This window comes from Bacillus rossius (assembly GCF_032445375.1).
Source record: "Bacillus rossius redtenbacheri isolate Brsri chromosome 9 unlocalized genomic scaffold, Brsri_v3 Brsri_v3_scf9_1, whole genome shotgun sequence".
NCBI lineage: Eukaryota > Metazoa > Arthropoda > Insecta > Phasmatodea > Bacillidae > Bacillus > Bacillus rossius.
Window position 1 is genome coordinate 8,102,573 of NW_026962012.1, and position 22,575 is coordinate 8,125,147.

At 37.4% G+C, this 22,575-nt stretch overlaps 1 protein-coding gene across 1 annotated transcript in view; it reads left to right on the forward strand.

Annotated features, from left to right (window-relative positions):
* The window catches only part of LOC134542705 (runt-related transcription factor 1-like), a 100,915-nt gene extending 81,653 nt beyond the window's left edge, over positions 1-19,262 (forward strand). Inside the window, exons 2-3 of the mRNA XM_063387171.1 lie at positions 15,934-16,160; positions 19,248-19,262. Of these exons, the coding sequence (XP_063243241.1) occupies positions 15,934-16,160; positions 19,248-19,262 (242 nt within the window). The remainder of the gene's footprint in view (positions 1-15,933; positions 16,161-19,247) is intronic.
* Positions 19,263-22,575: the final 3,313 nt, after the last annotated feature.

Sequence of the window (22,575 nt, forward strand, 5' to 3'; positions counted from 1 at the left end):
GTATGTCCTTTTCATTAAATGTGCGTAGGCAAGTCTGTAGTAAGGACTGAATTTTTAATGGTTCAGGACTCTTGGTCTTTAACTATAATTCATTTTTCAGGGATTCTTGCTTGGTTCTACAGTAAGTGCAAAACATGATAAGATCACCATTTTATACGAAGATTATTTTATGGTGTTATAGCCATGTAACCTTGTAGACATATAGTCTTGTAGCATTGTGGCCCAGTAACTATTTAGCCAAGTTATAATCGGATTGGTTAATTTTAAATTTACAGACAATAAAAATTTACTGTTGTTTTGACTCATGCATAAATGAAAGCAGGTCGTTGTATTAACTCTCATCTTATACCAGTCACTGCGAGTATGTAAGCGAGGTTCAGACAACAACGCCCCCAATCCACCTCTGGTTGTGGTGTGCTGCGGATCGGTTATCTTCAATACGTTTCCTGAAATTAAGTTGCTGTTCCAATGTCGACATTGATAGAAGGCCCACTATCGACGGCGCAGACCTTTCTACATCGACGTCAACCACTATGCAGAACTTGATGGAATGTATACCATCGTTTCCGTAGATCCTGATGGTGGCGACGACAAGGGCGACGCAGATCCTGATGGAAGGAGTATCATCGACCACGGAGACCTCAATGGAACGTGTACCATCGACACCGACAGCTCTATGGTAGTCTTTAACGCTTGCAGGGTCGCGTGCGAAGGAAACGACTGTGTCTTCTGCATCACCAACTAGTTCAACTGCAGTGAACCTATCGGTGATAGATACTGAACGCTCATCGACGTCTTCTGAGCACCAGTGACACCACGGTGGGAAGATGCTCTTGAACAACAATAATGCTCGTCGACTCGAGAAGGTAGAATTTCCTAAGAATCCTCCTCGCAAAATGTTTGGTTATGAGAAATGCTACGCAGTTTGTCAGAAAAAATAATATTAAAACACACTTGAATAGTAAAAGTAATGGTTTCGTTGTAACAGCGCTGCACCGATGTGCATAAGAGTAGGCCGGGGTTTGGTATTGGTATAACCGCAGTAACATCAGTATCTGGTTTGGCCCTGAAAGGTTCGTCTTCATTGATTAGATATCCTTGAAGCTACTGCGATATGTCGTTCGCATTTTTCCACGAAAGGAGTAAATTCACAAAGAGACCTTACCGTGTAAAATTTCGATGCGATAGGTGCCATGTTTGGTTTACTTCTTTTGATAGTTTGACACGACATGGAAAAAAAAATTCTAAAGGTGAAGTTTGTGTGCCTACTGTGGAACTACTTGCAGATATTACGACTCCTGGGTTTAGGTTGGAGAATCGAATGCGTACAAGCACATAAGCAGATGGGCAGCAATCGATTGTGATGACGCTTGGACATGAATAAAAAGCAAGATTGTTCTTGATGCATATGGGTTACATTTGGCGAAATAAGCATTTTGTGGAATGTTGAAGTCTTCTATTAACTAAATATATTTAGTTAGTGAAAATACATTTGTAAATTTCTTGAAGATATTGAGCATAACATTATCAATTAGCTTGCAGATGAAGAAACAACACACTGATCTTTAATAAATAACTTGTGGTCGGACTGTATATATGGTAAACTATTTCCGTTCGAGGACCAAGTGAAGAATTGTGCTTTCAAGATTATGAATACTCCGATTTACTGTTCCGACGTTGTGAAGCAGTCTGTTAAACACAGTATCGAGAAATCCTGTTGGGAAGAGAAAAACCATGTTAGCAAGGGATCTTTTTGGACTTTATCTTTAGTTAACCTATTGGAGCTGATATTTAGCAAGTTCAAGCCAATGCAGAGTTAAATACGTGATATATTGCTAACTTTCACAAGTGTCCTGTAGTGGAGTAAAATTTATGTATTAAATATTATTTGTAAAAATACGTTTTTTATGATTATTTGTACCTGTCTCTTTTAAGTTAAAATGAAAGTTTCATTAAATTAAATTTTTTAATATGAAAACACATTGAAAGGAACTGAAATATATAAAATAAATTTTTAAATTAAGAGGTGAGTACATTTTTTTCCTGGTTCTTAGGCCAATAAATAAAGATTTTCAAGATGATGGCCAAAATGGCTGACCTGGTGGCGTATGCTACGATAATATTCAATACCACCACTGCACTAAAGTGGATGAACAATTTACCAATATAGCGGAGCAGCGAACTCTAGTAGACGAAACATTGATGGCGGATCTAAGATAGCTGCCTTGTCATAATAACAGTTATAATATATTCCTTATATTAGTGGTGGAGGTTCCGTTTGCTGCAAGGACCCGTCACCATTTTTTGCCCTCGTAGGTTTCGAACCAAGAACTCCATTATGTAAGTGCGTTTTATTGAATTCGTTTTAAAAATTTAATAAATACTTTTTATTAATGTTTAAATGTTTCGAAAGTTTCTACATTAATAAATACTGAATGTCAAAATGGTGAATGTGATATCATAATTTAAAAATGGTGGCCATGTTATTATTCTAATGGCCAAGGTCATGACCTAAACGGCTTAGGGTGGCTTTTTGATAAGGACCGTGGGCAAATTTTTAGAAATTTCCCTGCCATCAGCATTTTTGAGGACTGAAATGGAAAAAAGCTGTCACATAAAAGGGAATTTTTGCCCTTGAAATAGGGCATTTTAAATATTTTTTAATTTTTTTGGCCGAAATATAAGAAAATTGATAAATTGATTTATTTTGGCATATTTTAGCCACTTTGGTAAATTTTGAGTCTTTTTGGGCATATTTTGAAGGTCAAGTAAAATGGTAAAGGTCATTTAAGATGGCCACCGTGACGTCACAATCCAAGATGGTGGACCGACCCTCAAACCAGAACCTGGTGCCGGATTGACTATCCTATACACAATGGTATTACAAAAAGTAAAAATTCATATAGGTATATTTTTCCCTAGTGACGGGATTCAATTCATCTCCCTTGAGGTTAACAAGCACGTTCTCTACCGCAGTGCTATTGTCATTTGGTAATGTAGAAGTAGTATATGTATTATAATCATTGTTATGCCAGTTTTCTTACTTTGACTATTTCGGTTTACTAAGTAATTTCCAAACTATATTCATTATCATAAAGTTTTCTTTGGCACACCAATAAGTTTGGTATGTACCCTCATGTTTACGAAAGTGACTTTTTGCGGGATTATGTTGCTACAAGTTGGCCCACCATCTTTGTGTCACATTTCCGTTCATCGACTTCCGTTCTGTTTTCATGAAATTACGCCTACCAAATGTCATAAACCAAGAGCTAAGATTTTTACGCATCAGAAACATAAAGGCTGTACGAACCCGAATGTCTGAAAAATTTCTAATATTTTATTCTTTTCCAGAGTTTTAACCTATACCAAAATAGGAGGAACCAATTTATTTTTCTTCCCACAGTGACGTAATTCTTGGCATGCACAGAAACACACATACAGATTATTCCGACCTTACGACCGGCATTCTCACATTTCCCTCCCACATATGCGCCCTAATAGAGTAGGGTTGGTGAAGCATTCCAGTTCGCTTTTGATAAACATTCCAGAGCTTTTAAGAAAAGCAGAACTGTTAGGGATCGCTCCCTTTTGTTAGATCGGGAGGGTATTAGAGCTTCGGCAATGAACAGCGGCTGGGGCCACCAACCCAGCATAGTCAACGCCTCAGGCCCGTACCTCACTCAGCTGACCAGACAGTTGGCTGTGTCCTGAGCATTGAGACTTTATCAGCACTGCAGAAACACACATACACACACACGCACAATCTCTCTCTTTACGGCATAAGACAGCTGTTCTTCGCTGTTAGGGTTTAAAGAAAAAAAATTACCCCCCCTCCTCGGGTCACTTTATCATAAAAGCGCTACTCGGCATATGCCGCGTCTTACAGATGCCGCTCCGGGGTCGTCGAATGCCGGCGGTTACAACCCTTTCACTCGTCCGCCCCAACCGTCATCGCCGCGCGCCGCCGCCGATTAAGACGTCACGACGGAATGGGATGCGTCAAGCTGCTTCCGTTCGTCATTTGTCCTGCGATTCGACACGCAGCGTGCAACACCGGTCTATTCGCCCGCTGCTCCACTGGTGGGCCATTGGGAGGGGAGTTCGCGCGCGCTGTAACCACCAAATATAAAATTAAAAAAAAAAAATCATAATTAGTACGCGGACAGGAAGTTATTGTTTTTATTACTTGACGTTATTAAAGTAACCTTTTTGTTCATAATATACACTTAAAGAAATATTAATCACAAATTTCTAAACATTGCTTTTAATAATAACACTTACTATATATAGTATTACATACATAGTTTTTTTTTGTCAAATCACTTTTTAAATACTTCCTACAAACTAAGCTTTACCTTACAGAGCCGTTTCTACTTTGAAGTTTTTACAAAAAGTAAATTAATCAGAAATTACTTTATCCAACTAAGTTCGTTTTTGAGGATTTGCACAATAATAGAAGCTTAAACCTATTCCTTACAGAATAACACCAGAATAATAAATTGAATTACAAAAAAAAATCTCTTAACCATTATCGTACGAGGAAATAATGTGAGTTCAGTTTTTTTTTCTCTTCAGACAGATAAAGATAATATAAATACATACTTAACACAGATATTTATAATTAGAAATCATGGAAGCGATTTTAAAGACGTATTCACGTGTTAAGTCCGGTGAAATGTTGCCTATGAAAGGACTTCTTGAGTCGTCGTCGAGGGAACGGGCTGCAGCACAACTGCCGATGCACCCGCTGTTAGTTCCGCCGCCGGCAGCTGGGTTGCGCTGCCTCGCCACGCCTAATTGTGCGGCTGTAAAATATTACAATATATGTCCGGCACCCGTTTATCAAGTCTCCAGTCGTAACATCTCTCTCCCTCTTCCTTCTCTAACTTCCGCCCACGGAGGAAAAATTATTTCATCGTTAGTTTTCTCTTCCCCACTCCAATGTGTGTTTACGACCTTCTCTAAATTATACCCACTCCCCCTTCTTGTCAACACAAAAAAATTTACCGACTAATTGTTTTCGGAAAATCGGTTGAATTGTAATAACTTCTACGTTTTAAAGTTTCCCGTGCGTTTATTACATCGTTTCTATTATAACTCACAAAAGATTCGCATATCTTATCTGACTGACTAATAAAATCATTTGCATTCATATGAGTTTTTTCTATATCCATTTATGACTTTTTTGAGTAAAATATCGAGGTTTTTAAGGCGCATTCTCACACGCCGAGTTGGATACTTTATTTTCCCGTTGCAACTATTATTGAAGACAGCTTCTTGTAAATTTATCGAGAGGACATTTATGAACCAACAAAAATTTCAATAACTTTTCGGAAGGAATTTACAGTAAAGTTCCTTCATTTACATTAGTAACACGAAAATTAAATAACCAACTGGTCTTCTAAGACCAAGCCTTATGTTGCTGGTTAAGATACTGTTTACGATAAACCATTAAGGATATAAATATTTTTGTGTGTTTGTGAAAAACACATTTTAAAAATATTAACTTTAGATAAGGCTTTTGTGTCAGATCGAAAGAGACAGCTCAGTGGTAATAAATGCTCTGGAATACAGCGCGGGCAGACCTTCCTGCTATCTTGGTTTCAATTTTCCATAGTTTCTGGAAATCACTCCAGAAAAGTTCTGGGACGCTTCTTCACTATATGCCGTGGCTGAATTCTACCCAATATCTCTCATTGTCCTTCCTTGTATGACTCCGTCTCTGAAGATCTTGATTGACTGTATTTTTTTTATGTAACATAAATGTTTACGTAAAATAAAATATATTTTTAAATTTTTAAATTTTCATGAAAACAACTCTATCACTGTGTTTGGTTTCTTACGTGGGCATTTATAATTTTGTTTTGTTCCAGTACTTTCCATAGTTATTTTTTTTCAAACTGTTTCCTGAATAACTTTTCAATATTTACTGCGCACATTACTAAGCATGATAAAACAAAATAAAGTCAAATTGTTGAATATTTGATATCTACAACAAAGAAATTAGGCTTAAATGAAACATTTATTAAAATATAACATTATGTGCAAATACTAGTAATAAATACTCAGTATTATCTCGAAAAAAACGTATTTCATATATGTAAAATTATCCATAGCCATATATTGTACTAATTATAACTTACAATATCTTTCTTGTAGTATGCTATATCACAAACTATTTCATGGCAAATGGTTTCCGAAGGATTTTTTTTTAATTGCAGAAAATTTTTGCTGTGTGTCGACGAAACGTTACAGTTTCAAGATTTAATTAATATCAATTTATATAGTAAAAGTCAGTGTGGTTTTCATGTAAGAACCTTTATAACTCCACAACCAATCCCTGCAGCCATAGGCCAATGTGAGTTACATGGGTTGGCAGATCTTCATCGCCCATTGGTGAAGAAGGTTTTAGTTTAGTACGAAAATTACGCTATCTTACAAAAAAAAAGAAATTTTATAAGTTCCCCCTAGACCGGACATGGTGTCGAATGAATGTAGGCAGGCTAACATTTTCTTGTATCTTTTGTTGATTGACGATCACTACGCTATCTCTACATTTCATTGTTAACTAATGATTGCCAAATTGTAAAACCAATATTTTAACGTATGTTATAAATCGACATTATTTCTTTTTATGACTAGAAACTATAACATAAAGTGCGCGATATATTTTTACCCGGTATTGCAGCTAGTATAAATTAAATCTGAAAATAACTATGAAAATAATTTTCCTTCTTTTTGAGAAGCATGTTTTCTGTAAGCATCTTGGCACCACAATATGTTAGATGTACATTAAAAGTTCAACGACCGCATGGAATTAAGAGAAATTTATATATAGGCATTTGGGTAAGTTTTCTTAATAATAATTAGATTGTTTATGTTTTGCTCTACTATTTTCCCAGAAAAAAAAGACCTTCTTCTTTATATTCTGCAAGTGACTGTGTGTATTTTATCTGAAAAAAGCTAGAATTTGTTACTACTTTTCGGGGCTGATTCAACTGAAGGGGCTTTTTTTATTTATTATAATAATGCTCCTGTTCCTCTGTTATATTTAAAAACTTTCATTATAGTGTAATCATCCTGTCTTTACTTCAATTTTCTCACTGAAATTTTGTTAATTGTCAGAAAACTGAAATCGCAAAGTTTCATTGTGTAATACTTAACAATAAAATAATTCACAAAAGAATTCTACAATTTAACTAATGACCTAATTCAACTCATTAAGATGTTTATATGATACACTTTTCTTTAATAAAGGAAAATAAATTCATAAATATATTTTTTCAAATTTTATATGTTTATTAATAAATATAAATGTACTTAAATAAAAATTTAACGACTATTTATCGATGTGAAGTCCATGAATTCAGAAATAAACAAAATATACATTTTCTTGTAAAGTAAAACCTTATTATTATTCTTTAATTAAAACTCATGACAGTTAGATATAAAATAAAAACTAAAGTTACGAAAATTAAATTTATTTATTTGTACCTTTGTAAAAATTCCATGGTAAATTTCTTATCTAAGTAATTATTTTCTTCAAGGTTTTAAATGTGGTGGGACATTTGTTGTAAAAAAAAAGCTAAGGCTAGCACAATGATGAAACTCTTAGGCAAAACAGATAATCTAATACTGTTTATGATGTCTTCAAAACAATTAGTAAGTTTTTAATGCGGCAAAAAATGTGAGCTAGTTTCCGTACTCGCCAGTGATGTGAATCAACTAACTTCGCGAACGAGCAAATTCATGTGTTTTCATGTTGCAAATACACTTATAATATGTAAGTATGTCGCGAAATTTAACATAGATTTCTTTAAAATAATTCAAAGTGTGATAAATAAACGAAAAATGTGTTTTAAACTACATTTTGGGACGCGAATCACGCGTATTTTCCCCACACGCCGCTAGAATTCATTACCAGAGCAGCTACGTCAACTATTGAATAATTTGATAAAAAAACATAAATTTTGAACTTTATCTTGAAAAGGCTCCGATAAAAGCGAAAAAAAAATCCCCCTTCATAAAATATTAAACTCCCAGATTTGGACGTAATTTTCGACCAGGAATTTATTTAAATACTGCCCATCTTGTTCAAATTCATCAATCAGTTAACACCATAAAGTTTCCCTTAGTCATAGTAAACTTTGGTTCGCGCCTTCCGCCACAGATGGTAGCGCCGTGGTTGTTACACATTTCCGTTCCATAACTTCCGTTGCATTCACGAAATTACTCCAGCCAAATGCCGTAAACCGAAAGCTAAGATTTTACACATCAAAAATTTCAATCATAAAGCTTCAATTGTGGTTTTTGCGTCACGAGCTTATTCAGTTCGGGGATGGAAACTCAGTGATTTAATTGGACTCCAAATACTTTGGCACGGACACGGTTCTCATGATATGAGTCATGCTGATGTGTTGTGTTGTAACCTACATCGCTTTCAAATAAGCGCGATGTTTTACGAGACCCCGAACCGCAAAGACTGATAATTTTACAAGAGTGAGGTTAGGGACTGTTTTAAAAGCTTTAGTATGATACGATATCACGATATTAATTTGTGGTTAGCTTTAGTCTGCCACGATTGCAAGATCTCATTTAGTTATTCAGGGGTGCCCACAAAGGGGGGTAACGACGCAGACTGCGTCATTAAAATTTCAGGGGGGGGGGGGTGGTTAAAAGATGAGAAAAATGTATATATTATTTACATAATTATAGCTTCTAATGTGAACATACGTTTCTAGTGCTTTGATAATTGAATGGGATCTTGTAAATCAAATTGGCAACCCCGCACTTTCCTCAACAAAAGCAGTTTGGCATCTGTCGGTTCAGGATGGAAATATTACCTGATATGACCAAAATTATTATTAGAAAATCAGTTTTCATTAATGCAAAATGTGATCAAATATAATACTAAAAAAGTATAATATTTTAAAATCATTGAGTAAATCATTGAGAAAATGGCATAAAAAATTTCGTTGGGGGGGCATCATTAGGTTAGGAAGGGGGGGGGGGGGTGAGTCATAGTGTTTGGGGGGGTGGGCACCTCTGAGTTATTCGACAGATTGAGTAATGACGATTCTGAAGCTATATATGTAGTGCACTCAAGTTGTTTGAGCAATAAAAATTTCTAAAATTTTTAGTGCTAAATAATAAGTAGATAGTAATTAAAAATAATTAAGTAATTTCATCTATAATTCTGCTAAAATAGGTCATAATAGCTGCAGTAAAAATATACTTAGTTGTTTATTAACAAATCGGTGAAACCTTATATTATTCATATTAAAGTTTCCAGTAGCTAATATTCCAATACAAATTTAGAATGAAGAAATTTAAAACAATTTCTGTCAGATGCAAAAACACATTTAAAAAGTCAACATTTGAAAAAATTATTCATGAAAAATAAAAATAAAAAACTTGGAGTTTTTTTTAATATTTACGTATGTTAAATTTTTATACAACTGATGGATTTATGGTAACCGGTAACCAAAATTGACTTTTTTAAAAATCGAATACCATGCTGCTAGATGAGAATAATCCATCCTTATAAGTGTGAGGAAATTTTTAAATAAGGAACTTTGCTAAAATTAAATGATTAAACTCGTGCCAGAAGTATTTTCACCACTGTGAAGTTACCCCATGAACATTGGCGGCCGTCTGCGAAAAAAAAAAAAAAAAAAAAAAAAAAAAAAAAAAAAAAAAAAAAAAAAAAAAAAAAACAACAACAGCCTGGTTCGTTCCCACACACAATCATTGTTATTCGTGACCCTACAGTTGACATGAACCTGCCTGAAATAAACTTCAAACAACTGCGAAACACAGACGACGCCACAATGTTTTATTACGCATCAAGTTTCGTAATCATTTTGCAAGATACACATGCCTCTACAAATAACAGATAATATGTCAACTAAAAATAGCTCAAGAATTAAACCAATCAATAATTTTGATTGTTTGCTTAAATATTTTTATTTGGACATAACGCAATTGCTGGTTAAACTGTGTCATAAGAAACCTCAATAATGGACAATTAACATGAATAATGCAAACACATTGAAGACAATTCAAAATCAACCGATTCATAAAAAAGTTAAAAATCATAGACAGCACAGAAAATTTTGTGGAAGGGATTAGTAATAAAATGATTACAAGAACATACTAACACAGTTAGCTAACAATGACAAGGCAGTTGCCACAAGAACTGTAAATAATGACAAAAAAAGACCATGGACAACACAACGACAAACAGATGAACCGGAAAACGATACAGAACAGACAATGTTCACAACAAAACGGTAACACAGACACGCACAGTCGAACCCAGAGATGTGACGAAACATATATTCTGGACGAACACAGTGACTCGTAGGCTTCCTACGACAACAGTGGCGACGTTTTCGGGAACTCAGATCTGTTTCCGTCCTCAGGCACAAACAGACTGAAAGTAATTATCTGTGCGGTCAATGCTTTTGGCTTCTGACATCGACTGATTTTGGCTTGTTTCCGTGGGATTTTTTTGTACGTTATTCAGATTTATTATGACATACACACAGTTTAACTAACAATCACGCATGTTCAAAAAAAATCTTCGATCAATCTTCCCTATTGCAAGAAACATTCAGAGAATGTTAGACGGTTGTATGGTATATTAGTAGGGGCAGGCATTTTTCGCGAAAAGATCTGAACACCTTTTGGACTGCAACAAGGTCTACCCGCACCTGTGGTTCCTTCCTTGTGATTGGCGGCCGTCTGCGAGAGAAGTCGTTGCCTTGTTTGACCGAGCCGCTCAGGACGCGTTTACTTCCGCACTGAATCACTGTGATCGGCGTTGTAACAATCGACATGTAACTGGGAGAAACTCACCCAATCACGAAACACAGTCGATGCTATAGTGTTTTAACTTTCATCTAGTCTCGAAATCTTTTCGCGAAATCTGCATGCCCCTATATATTAGTATAAATTGTACCAGAACAATATTGAAGACGAGTGATATGTCGACTGTTGTGTCGCTCTATGTGAGGGACGTCGCGCCGGCAATTCTCTCGGCGTTTCGGAAGACCAGAGGGAAGGAGCCACCCTTGCCCAGGGTTAGCAAGGGGGGTGGGGGGCGGGTGTGCGAGGTCTCCCTCAAGACTGCCGGCGATGGTGTCTGCGGCGGGAAGTGCAGGCGCCGCCAGGGCCGGGGGCGCGCGAGGTCAGGCGACAACCCCTGCACCCCCCTCCTCGGCGGGCCACTTAGCCCCGCACACTCCTCCTGTCGCACCACCTTAGCGACGGCCTCCGCCACTAGCAGAGGCCCGCCGGGTCACAAGGTCGAGCTTATAGCGCGGCATCGCCTCCTGGCGCGCTTTCCTCTCGCCTCGTCATATTTCACCGGTATGCCGTATAAATAGGGGCATGCACATTTCGCGAAAAGATTTCGAGACTAGATGAAAGTTAAAACACTGTACCATCGCCTGTGTTTAGTGATTGGTCGAGTTTCTCCCAGGTACATTTCGAATGTAACAACATCAATCACAGTGATTCAGTGCGGAAACAAACGCGTCCTGAGTTGCTCAGTCTCTCGCAGACGGCCGCTAATCACAAGGAAGAAACCACAGGTGCGGGTATACCTTGTTGCAGTCTAAAAGTTGTTCAGATCTTTTCGCGAAAAATGCCTGCCCCTACGTATAAACTAAGATAAAGTTTAACTTAAGTCCTTTGTGTTCTTTCAATAATCTGTACCGGGAGTTTCATGCCTAACAATTATTCTGAAAAAAATGTGTGTTAGCCTATTTAATATTCATAAAATACAGTTTAGAAACAAGTTGCGGAAACTAAGCTACTCATCCACCCTCAGCGATGTTTTTAAAATGTTGTTCGTAAACATATAGCACTCGGATATCTTGAGCAGATTCATAAATGCGTGATGCTTTTTTTATGTAACTCTGCACAGCTTATGTGTGCCCGCGTAGACCGGATCGTTCAGGCGTTACCACATCGCAGATTATGTTTGGCCGTCGAACCTCTTGGCTACAGACTGTGCTTGTACTTTCAAGTCATGATTGGTTCTTGGTAACAAACTTACGACCCCGCGATTTCAGCGTGTCGCGCGAGCCATCACGTCACTGTGACAAGTCGCGACCAGTGACGTGAAAATCGTAGGTTCAAGTTGAAGTCGCCGCGACATCGTAATCCCGAAGCTTCACGAACGGCACCAAATGGAGAGACATCAAACTGAATCTTGCTTGAAATGCATGTAGGTTTGAGCTATTTTAGAAACAAATTATTTAATTGTGTGTTTTTTTTTGTTCATGAAATTCTAACAACTATGATATCAATTTTTTTAATGTACAACTTTTTTTTATTAGGATTGTTATCTTGCTATTCAAGTATTATAAATATTTACTGTGCAGTGTTGCTCATTATTAACTAAAAACAAAGTTAAGAGAAAACAAACTAGTTCATATTTTATTGTCATTATTCATTATACATTTCCTAAATAACCAAATAGTTTTATGTGATTTTAAAAAAATTCTGCAAAATGTTTGCTGTATTTTTTTTGTATACTCTGCACATTAATATAATATTGTTGAACACACAGAAACTAAGAAGTGTCCATCTTAGTTTCAATAAAATAGTGGCTTCTTATTTTGTTCGTCATTTCTCAGTAGACGATAACATTATGGTCAAAATCACTTGCTATTTCAAAGAGTGTAACTGGCCACACTCGTGAAGCGCATCGTTCTGAAGTTTCCCACTTGTGGTTTACCGATTCATTTTATTTGGAAAAAATGGTTTTGCGAAACGAACAGCACTAGGCGAGTCGCGTGACGCTGCTCACTGTCTATTGAGCGGCGCCGTTACTCTTAGCGACACACGGCGAGAAATTTCCGCTGTCCCTTGTTGTGGCATGGCCCTGCGACTTGGAGTTACATTCGTAACTACACGCTACACGCAACAAGGCTGTCGCTGCGACAGCAAATATTCTCCATCCCTACTATTGGGACACTTCCAGTCATTTAAAACCAAATTTAAAAAAAAACACCGGACAGCCTTAACTTTGCCGCACCAACAGTAAATGAAATCAATGGCGTAGTTATATGTCATCGAGACTATCCTCGTGCGTAATGAAGAGACGCTAAATGAGGGTATTCGTCAGCGAGGAACCCCCCCTCCCCTCATTAAAACACGGGACTCCATGCATCTTGCGCCTAGTTGGTGAATCGATTACAGGACTTTCCGTGCCCAAGCCAAAGCACCTGGGGGAGGCCATAAATTATTCCCCCTCCCCCGACACCTGGCAGAACTGGCGTACGTCTGGAGCGCAGACCAGCCTCGACTCCGCTCGGCTTCCGCAGGCCACGCCTACTCAACGCCTGGCGCGCACGCCTCACGCACTCGCCCTGGAAGAAGGTCCAGTGGCTAGCACTGACCACCACACGGAGTTGTTTGCAAACAACTACAGTGGACTTTCTGAACTACTTCCGAGAACTCTCCAATCCGCGACGATCTGCGTGACTCAGACTGTACTGCGTGTCTCGACACTCCCGGTGAACATCTTCCCTTTTCGCCTACTAGCCGGAGACAGTCAGCATTTCAAGTGAGCTAGCGAAATTCTTTATCTTACGGTTCGTGATATTTACTCCTCGTTGTCAGCAAAGCAATCATTTCAGAGACGCCAAAACACACATCAGCAACCAGAGGTTTTGGTTTAGGGAATCTTCCATTGTCTGTAGGAAGGAACGACCTCCTTACACTGTTGAAAATTGTTTACAGTAAATTACAAATAATAAATAGAACTTTCTTTAATTATAAGTGTCTTCATTGATAAAATAATAATTTGGAATCTAGCGTGGTTTCCATTAAAATGTAGTTATCAAGAATTACAAAGAACCTTCCTTAGTTTGCTTAGTATACATTCTTCGACGGAAATTCCGTAAATTTTCCGTCATTTGTTTTTAACTGTGCAAAATTTGCTAGTATTAATTTCAGAATAAGCATTTTGGCGAAATGAAATCTGATGGCTAAGACAGGAATTCAATCGCGGGTGATTAAAATTTTTAGTCCGGCATGAGACATGTGTTCTGCTTTCGTTCCTTCCGGTTTACGTGTCTTGAACTCGTGCGCCATCTGGGAATAGGACAGTGCGGAATATATGCAGCTTCTGTAGCAAGGAACACAACGATTTTTCCATTACACTGAGCTTGCAGCTTCAACAACATTTTCATGGTATTGTAGATAGTTATGCGGTTATTTGTTTCAGAATTTAACTAATTACTATCAAGATCTTTAAAATGTTTTACGAATTTGAAATTTTTGAAGTCTGTGCCACTGAAACCCAATTTTTGTCATAGACTACTGTAAAATCAGAATTAATTATAATTTTAAACAAAAATTTGCGTTACTAAGTGTAAAATGAACGTTACCGTTATAGTTTATTTTTTCTTAGAAAAAATATTAAATTTTTAATTAATGGGAAACTGTAAACTCTTTCTTGCTTCTGTATGATACTGAAGTTACTGCTTTATCTTAAACGACTACACATTTTCGAATGCGAAATATCCATGTGCGATTTCTGGAAATATGAAGCTTTAAAAGTGATCATTTTACGATAGTTTAAAAGCCACAAACGCAAAGCAGACACTAGAATTCAGAGTTGAATGTAACATGCAGGCCTGCAGTGTTTTCAGATCAATGTAGCCACTGCAAAGGTCACGTGATTTAAAACACTATTTTGGACATACGCCACTGCTAGTCTACATTGTTCGCCAGAGAGAATTGCCGATGAAAGGACAAACATAGATGGATACACAAACAAACAAAAAAACCAGTCAAAATAAGCCGATGTCAAAATTTCATGCATTTAACATTTGACAACGTCTGATTTTGGCTTTTTTTCTCTGTGTGTTCGTGTTTTCATCTCCGTCATTCATATTTTATATATGACCAAAAGTATCAACCAGTAATTTCTAGGAGCAGGCATTTTTCGCGAATAAATCAGAACGCCTATTAGACTACAACAAGGTATACCCGCATCAGCGGTTCCTCTCTTGCTATTTGCGGCCGTCTGCGAGAGAAGTCGTCGCCTTGTTTAACCGAGCTTAACTCAGGACCCGTTAGCTTTCCCGCTGAATTGCTGTAATTAGTGTAGTAACAATCGACATGTACCTGGAAGAAACTCATCCATTCACGAAACACAGACTATGCTAGAGTGTTTTAACTTTAAGTAGGGGTATGCAGATTTCGCGAAAAGATTTCGAGACTAGATGAAAGTTAAAACACTGTAGCATCGTCTGTGTTTCGTGATTGGGTGAATTTCTCCCAGGCACATATCGATTATAACAACAACAGTCACAGTGATTCAGTGCGGAAGTAAAGTGGCTCGGTCAGACAAGGCAACGACTTCTCTCGCAGACGGGCTATCAATCACAAGGAAGAAACCACAGTTACGGGTATACCTTGTTGCAGTTTAATATGCATTCAGATCTTTTCGCGAAAAATGCCCGCCCCTAACTTTCAGCTGGTCTTGGAATCTTTTCCGCGAAACATGCATGGCCCTAGTAACTACGTGATGATTCGGGGCAAGCATTTTTCGCGAAAAGATCTAAACACTTATTAGACTGCAGAAAGGTATACCCGCATCTGTGGTTTCTTCCTTGTGATTGACGGCCGTTTGCGAGAGAAGTCGTTGCCTTATTTGACCGAGCCACTCAGGACGCGTTTGCTTCCGCACTGGATTATCGCGATTGGTGTTGTTACGAAATACGTGTACCTGAAAGAAACTCACCCAATCACGAAACACAGACGATGCTACAGTGTTTTAACTTTCTGCTTGCCTCGAAATCTTTTCGCGAAATCTGCATGCCCCTAGTGATGATGTAATGATGTGATTATCTTCCCCGTCGCAGGAACCATTCGAAATAGCGATGACGGAACGGTGTGTTGTTTCCCCAGGGAAGAGCTTCACGCTGACCATCACCGTCAGCTCGTCCCCGCCGCAGATGACGACCTACAACAAGGCGATCAAGGTCACCGTCGACGGTCCCCGGGAGCCCAGGTCCAAGACAAGTAAGCCGCATCCTTCCTCCGCTCTGCATGTCGGCTTCGTGGCCGGGCAACACCAGCGCCATTTCCCCGCTGCCGGGATCGGCTGCAAGCTACTCATACGCTCTCACTTTCTGGTCGGGTTGCATGGGGTCGGGCCATTTGACTGGTGTAATGTTGATACCGGCTCTTGTTCTACGGGGCATTGTCTAAACTACCCGTGGAACAATGAGCACAAGGCATACAGCCCATCAGCTGTGTTGTTGCTCACTTTCACTACGTTGTTATTAGGGGCAGGCATTTTTCGCGAAAAAGATTTGATTGCACGTTAGACTGCAACAAGGTATACCCGAACCTGTGGTTTCTTTCTTGTGATTGATAGCCCGTCTGCGAGAGAAGTCGTTGCCTTATTTGAACGAGCCACTCAGGACGCGTTTACTTCCGCACTGAATCGCTGTGATTGGTGTTGCTACTATCGGTATGTACCTGGGAGAAACTCACCCAATCTCTAAACACAGACGATGTTCCAGTGTTTTAACTTTCATCTAGTCTCGAAATTTTTTCTCGAAATCTGCATGCCCCTACGTATTATCCATATCCATGGGGACAGTATTTGATATTATAGCACGTTTACAGGTGTAAATATTGTGATTAAAATCCAATTAAAACTGTATTTATTGGAGTAAATTAAAAATTATTTCCTCAACTTTTCCCAGAACTAGCAGGATTACCCCGACAGTAGTATTACTATACAGATACATTGACATCTTAAAATATTATTTAATTAATAGCTGCGTTAATTTCAACAATAAGAATAATATTTACTATAGTTATTTGAGAAAGACCTATTGCGAATTCCGCAACTCTCTGTTCATGGCATGCATGTTTCATACAGGCAGGAATAGGGGTTTGCCTACCTTGAGATATTAACTAGCATAATTTGGATAGAACAAAAAGAATTGACAAGGTCGACACTGTCACGCGCATCAATGGCCCAGTAACCTTTATGTGCAAGACAGTGACCGGGTCGGACAGCCTTTTCGTCGTGTGTGTGTACAGATGGGAGTTAAAGTTGTTAAAATAACATTCATATCAGTATTGTTTTCTGATAATGAAGTGTTAAATTGCTTCAGTTGATTTAATTTTTAATTTGACGCGAAATGTTTTGAAACTATGCACTCAACCTTATATAAATCTTTTTTTTTCTTTTCGGGTAAGATTCTTTTGCAAATATAGTAAACTAAGCATACCCACCCCGCTTAGCTAAACCATATTAGTAACTATATAAGGATAATTAATTCTAGGCTATGTTAATATTTAAAAGTGCAAGTGATATATTCTCTCTCTCTCTCTTCCCTTATGGCCTCTGTATTGAAGAATGAGACTTGATAACTAGCAGAACCTGAGGTCCAGCATACAAAATTTTCTTATATATCAAGTTGGTAGGAATATTCACTTAATCGTTTTGAAAGTTACATATATAAGTTGTGTGAAGATGTGAAAACTATTTTTTTTTTAAATTTTTTTGGAGATAAATAGTTTGCTAGTATTGGTTCGATACTTCTGTATAGAAAAGTCATATTTATAAAGCGACCATTTTAATAGGTACTTCAAAAAATTGTATGCTTTTATTGCATATGAAATATATAATTTTACGGTGTTAATGATTTTTTTAACTTCCGCAACTACGTTATATCATTTACAAGCTTCGTTATTTGATTTATTATTTATTACATACTCGTATTTGCATCTTTACGATTTTTATTCGTTTTTTTTTTAATATCCTTTAAAAAAATTATTTTATTAAAAGCAGATTTGACTAGAGTTGTCACCCGAGTATTTGAAAAATAGAGTAGAATCACTATTTTTACATGTGCGTGTGGTAGTATATTACAATAAAGCAAAGTGTAAGGGGGAGAAAAATCGGGTTTCCTTCACTGCACGAGCACAAGGACACGTCTTTCTTGGTTCAGGCGGCGCGCCTTTCAGGAGGCAATTTGTATGTGTTAGTGTTCGTAAAGGGCCGCTGTTAGGGGTTACAACCTACTACTGCAGACCAAATAAATACGAGCACCCGTTTAACAGCCCCCCGTGTCGTGCTGCCAGAAATAAAATTTCGCTGCATCACCCTTCGCTGCTAAAGAGAAGCCGCCCTTTTTAACGACTGCCTTGAAATTTTTAGTGCTGGCTTCCCCCGACCCGAGGGGGTTGCAGGAGAAATGAAGTTGTGTCTCGGCCTTTAAGATGAGTCGACTTGGAAAAACAAAAAAAGGAAAAGAACTAGAAACAAAAACTTCTGTAGCAGGCGTATCGCGTTCCACACAAGGATGCCGTCCTCAGTGAGCGAATGCATTAGAGGAAAAATATCGGCTTACGCTGTTTAGAAATAAACATCTTCACGTGAATTCGGGGGTAACGCAATAAAGAAGCAATAAAAATAGATTTAACAACCATGGCTTTAACTCTCTCAGGATATATGTAATAATTTTATATATTTAAATTCTACGACGAATAATCCTGTATGGTTAGTAAATAGTAAAAAAAAATATTTGGGAAAATACTTTTTTTTACTGTTTCTAGTAATTTCCTTTAATCAAGTAAACATACATTTTTTATAACTTGCGTTGCAAACAAAAATTAAAATGAATAAAAAAAACACAGATCGGTCTTAAAGTTAGTATCTAGGTATGCACGTTATTTATTTTTTAAAGAAGGCCAAGCCATATAATTGTACGATTTTCGAAGTGGGTGCAATATATATCAAATTTCAGGTAGGTACTCTAGAAAACTGACGAAGCTGCCCGAGACATATTTGAGACCAATTTAACCATCCTCAATAGAAAAGATGAAGTGACTCGTAAACGATTACAGATACATATTCTGTACAGTCCCATCCATCCTCGCCTGTTTCTTTGTTTCTTTGTGTCTTCTCTGTGTCTTGTGTCTTCTCTGTTGTCGGGGCTAACGTTTCCAGGAGTTTGGCTGCTCCGGCGCGGGCACGAGGGAAGTTAAACCTTTTCCTCTTCCTTCCTCTTCACTGTCGCTTCTCCTTCTTTTTTTGCTTCTCTCCCTCTCCCTCAGACTCCTGTTGGTCCCGCGCGATTGGCGGACGGAATTAGGCGCGATCTCATAGGGCGGCCGACTCGACATGACGCCGTGCGTGCGTGCGTCGCGCCGCCATGCTGCGGTCCAGGAGGTGATGCTGCGTGCTCCCGTCATCCCAGGAGGCGGGCGTCTGAGACCTTTGATGCTTGAATTATACTTCAGGTTCGCGCGTTACAATTTATACACGTTTCGCATGAAATTAAAAAAAAAAACTTAGATTATACATGCATGTCGAATTTTCATTTTTGACGTGACGACGTCTAATAAATCGATGAACGCCGGCTGCACGCACGAAAAAAAAGATGACTCACTGTCCCGTTACGCACATTGTCCCGTTACGCTCATTGTACGCTTGCGCCGCATCTATCTCTCTTCCACTAGATTGGAACAACCATCGATTTGACTTTTCCGAGGCACATTCAACTTGAAACACTCCCATTCGTTTCCTACTTTTCCTATCATCGCCCTATCCTCAACAGAATAACACAGATTGGAAGAAGTTAAATAGCAAACATGTATAAAAGTTATAGTTAAAATAATCTCTTCTTTAAAGTAATAAACATATTTGAATTAAAGAGTGTAAATAAAAATAAATTTATCAATTAAATTGTAGATTAAATTTCATTTCATTCCTTTTTATCCATACAAAATAGTGATAATTCAATAAAAATTGTTCAATTTTATTCATAAAAGTATGCAATCATTTCATTAATGTTTTGTTATGACGTTGTTACGTTAAACTATCGTTCGTAAACCGTTTTTATAGACAACCAATTTTTTTTATGAAGAATAACTTTTCAGGGAAAGCTCTATTAGTGTGAACCTTGGCCTGCAGCCTTTGTAGTTTGACAACTATCACTACAAGAAAAAGAAAGACAAGCGTTCTCCATATTTAAATTTTCCAGCTGAGTTCTAAATACTACAAAAATTTTTTGTGTTGCGTTGCAACACAATTTTTGACGTGACAACGTCTAATAAATCTATGAACGCCGGCTGCACGCACGAAAAAGTGTCCCGTTACGCACAAATTTCCGTTACGCTTTGTCCCGTTACGCTCATTGTACGCTTGCGCCGCATCTATCTCTCTTCCACTCGACTGTGAAGTGAAAAGTTAATGTGGTTTTCATTGCTTATTACAAAAACAATTTCGGCAATAAAGGTTAATTATTCTTGCATTTTAAAAATCTGATTACTAGTATAATTTCAAGTATTTATTCTTTTATTATTAAAATAAAAATTATTCAATTTTATTTATAAAGTATGCAATCATTTCATCAATGTTTTGTTTTGACGTTGTCACGTTAAACTATCGTCCATAAACCGACTTTACAGAAAACCAATTTTTTTTCTGATAATTTAATAAACTGACCTTTAGAAAATGTGGTAACTGGTTTTAAAATAAAAATAAATATTATCACTCTTAGTGTTAGCCATTAATTCAAACTAAAATATGTACAGAGTGTCTCATAACTCAACGTCAAAAAAGAACAGTTAATAGGCCAGTAAAGTAAGGTTCTGAATCATAAAACAAAAATTCAAAATGTGTTTCGTAGTATTCGAGATATAGTAGTTTTTCAAAAGTTTTAATATCCCCTCCCTGCACTGAATTATTAGATACTATGTATAGAATTTTTTTTCAATCAATTGTAAAGAATCCTACTATTGATAACAATTCAAATTGAAATCAAACTTATTTACTTTTAAAAAAATAATATTTGTAAGATTAATCAACCAAAAAGCTTTAATCGGGTGAATTTTACTAGTCAAGTTGTAAAAAAAATCCTTTGCTAAATAAGCAATTATTTGGAAAATATGGCTATTTAAAGCAAACTGCTTTTTAAATTTGCAAAGTTTTTTTTGTAAAGTGTAAAAAGAGAAGTTTCCCTTTTAATAATTGTTGCTGCATAAGTAGAGCAAATAAATTACCCCCCCCCCCCCAAAAAAAAAAAAATATGGCGTGTTTGATTTATTTTGAACGGTTATCTATAGTAGGGCTGATTATGATTGCGTAGAAAATTTTGCCCGCACAGTATCGAATAGTTTGTTGCAGGGTGGAGATTATAACAAAACTTTTAAGACATGCCTATAATTTCAAAACTACAACATGTTTCAAATTTTGGTTTTAATTGTATTCGGAACTGTGGTTTATTGGCCTAACAACTGTTCTCGGCTTGACGTTGAGTTATGGGACACTCTGTATGTGTATATGAGTATATGTTGGGTCGTTACCACAACGCCGAACGTACAATAACGCCGAATACCATAACGACGAATGCTAAATTGACCGCAACGCTGACAGCTAGAAAACTGCTGTGTACAACAACGCCGAAATGCAGTAACGCCGAAAAATGTTGCTGCGGGGACGGGGGGGGGGGTGGCGCCACAGGAGCAAAATGAAAAACAACTGAATGAATTTGTGTGATAACCTTACCTAACCTAACCTTTGTGGCAGTCCTGCAATTACATTTTTCGGGGTTAGTGTATTTCGGAGTTGTGGTACACAGCAGTTTTCTAGCTGTCGGCGTAATGGTCAATTTGGCATTTCGGAGTTATGGTTTTCGGCGTTATTGTACGTTCGGCGTTGTGGTATTTCGGCGTTGTGGTGCGTCCCTGCATATGTTCTTCAATATACATGCTAAATGGACTATGTATTTTTCATTTCTTTGAAAATGGGCCACTTGTAACATCGTGTTTATTAAGTTTGAACCCGACCGGATGAAACGCACAACCGCCTTGCACTTCATCGTGTTTAATTTCCTTCCGCATGGTTTGCGCGCATTCTGTCGCATACTTAACTTTCACCCTTAACGCGCCGAAACAAGTACAAATTAAGTATTTTTACAACGTGCATGGCAAATTCTGAAGCAAGACAGCTTATGTAGTGACGTCATATCTATGTACACTGTAAAAAAAAAATTGTGTAATTTTACCCGAAAGTACGTGGCAGCACAATCTCCACGCATGTTCATGTATTTTAACACGTACATGTGTACGTGTATTTTTACAGTACATATAAGGTATTTTTACAACTGCAATGATAGTGTTATTTTACCAAACCTGTTAGTACTTTTACTAACCAAGATAACATAATACATGTACTCAGTTCATGTAATGTTACTATAATTGCTGACATTTTTCCACAACGTTATAGTAAATTAACATAAACATTGCTAGGGTAGTTTTACCTAAGTAGTTAATAATTATTTACACATCATGTAAAAAGACATGTACAATAAGGGTGTAATTTTACCATACCAGTTTGTAGTTTTGATTGATAACCATGTTAAATAACACGTACTTCGTAGGTGTAATTCTACCATACCAGTTGGTAATATTAACTGATCATAAAGTTAAATAACACGTACTTTGCAAGTGTAATGTTACCATACCAGTGAGTATTTTTCATTGATAACCATGTTAAATAACACGTACTTTGTTGGTGTATTT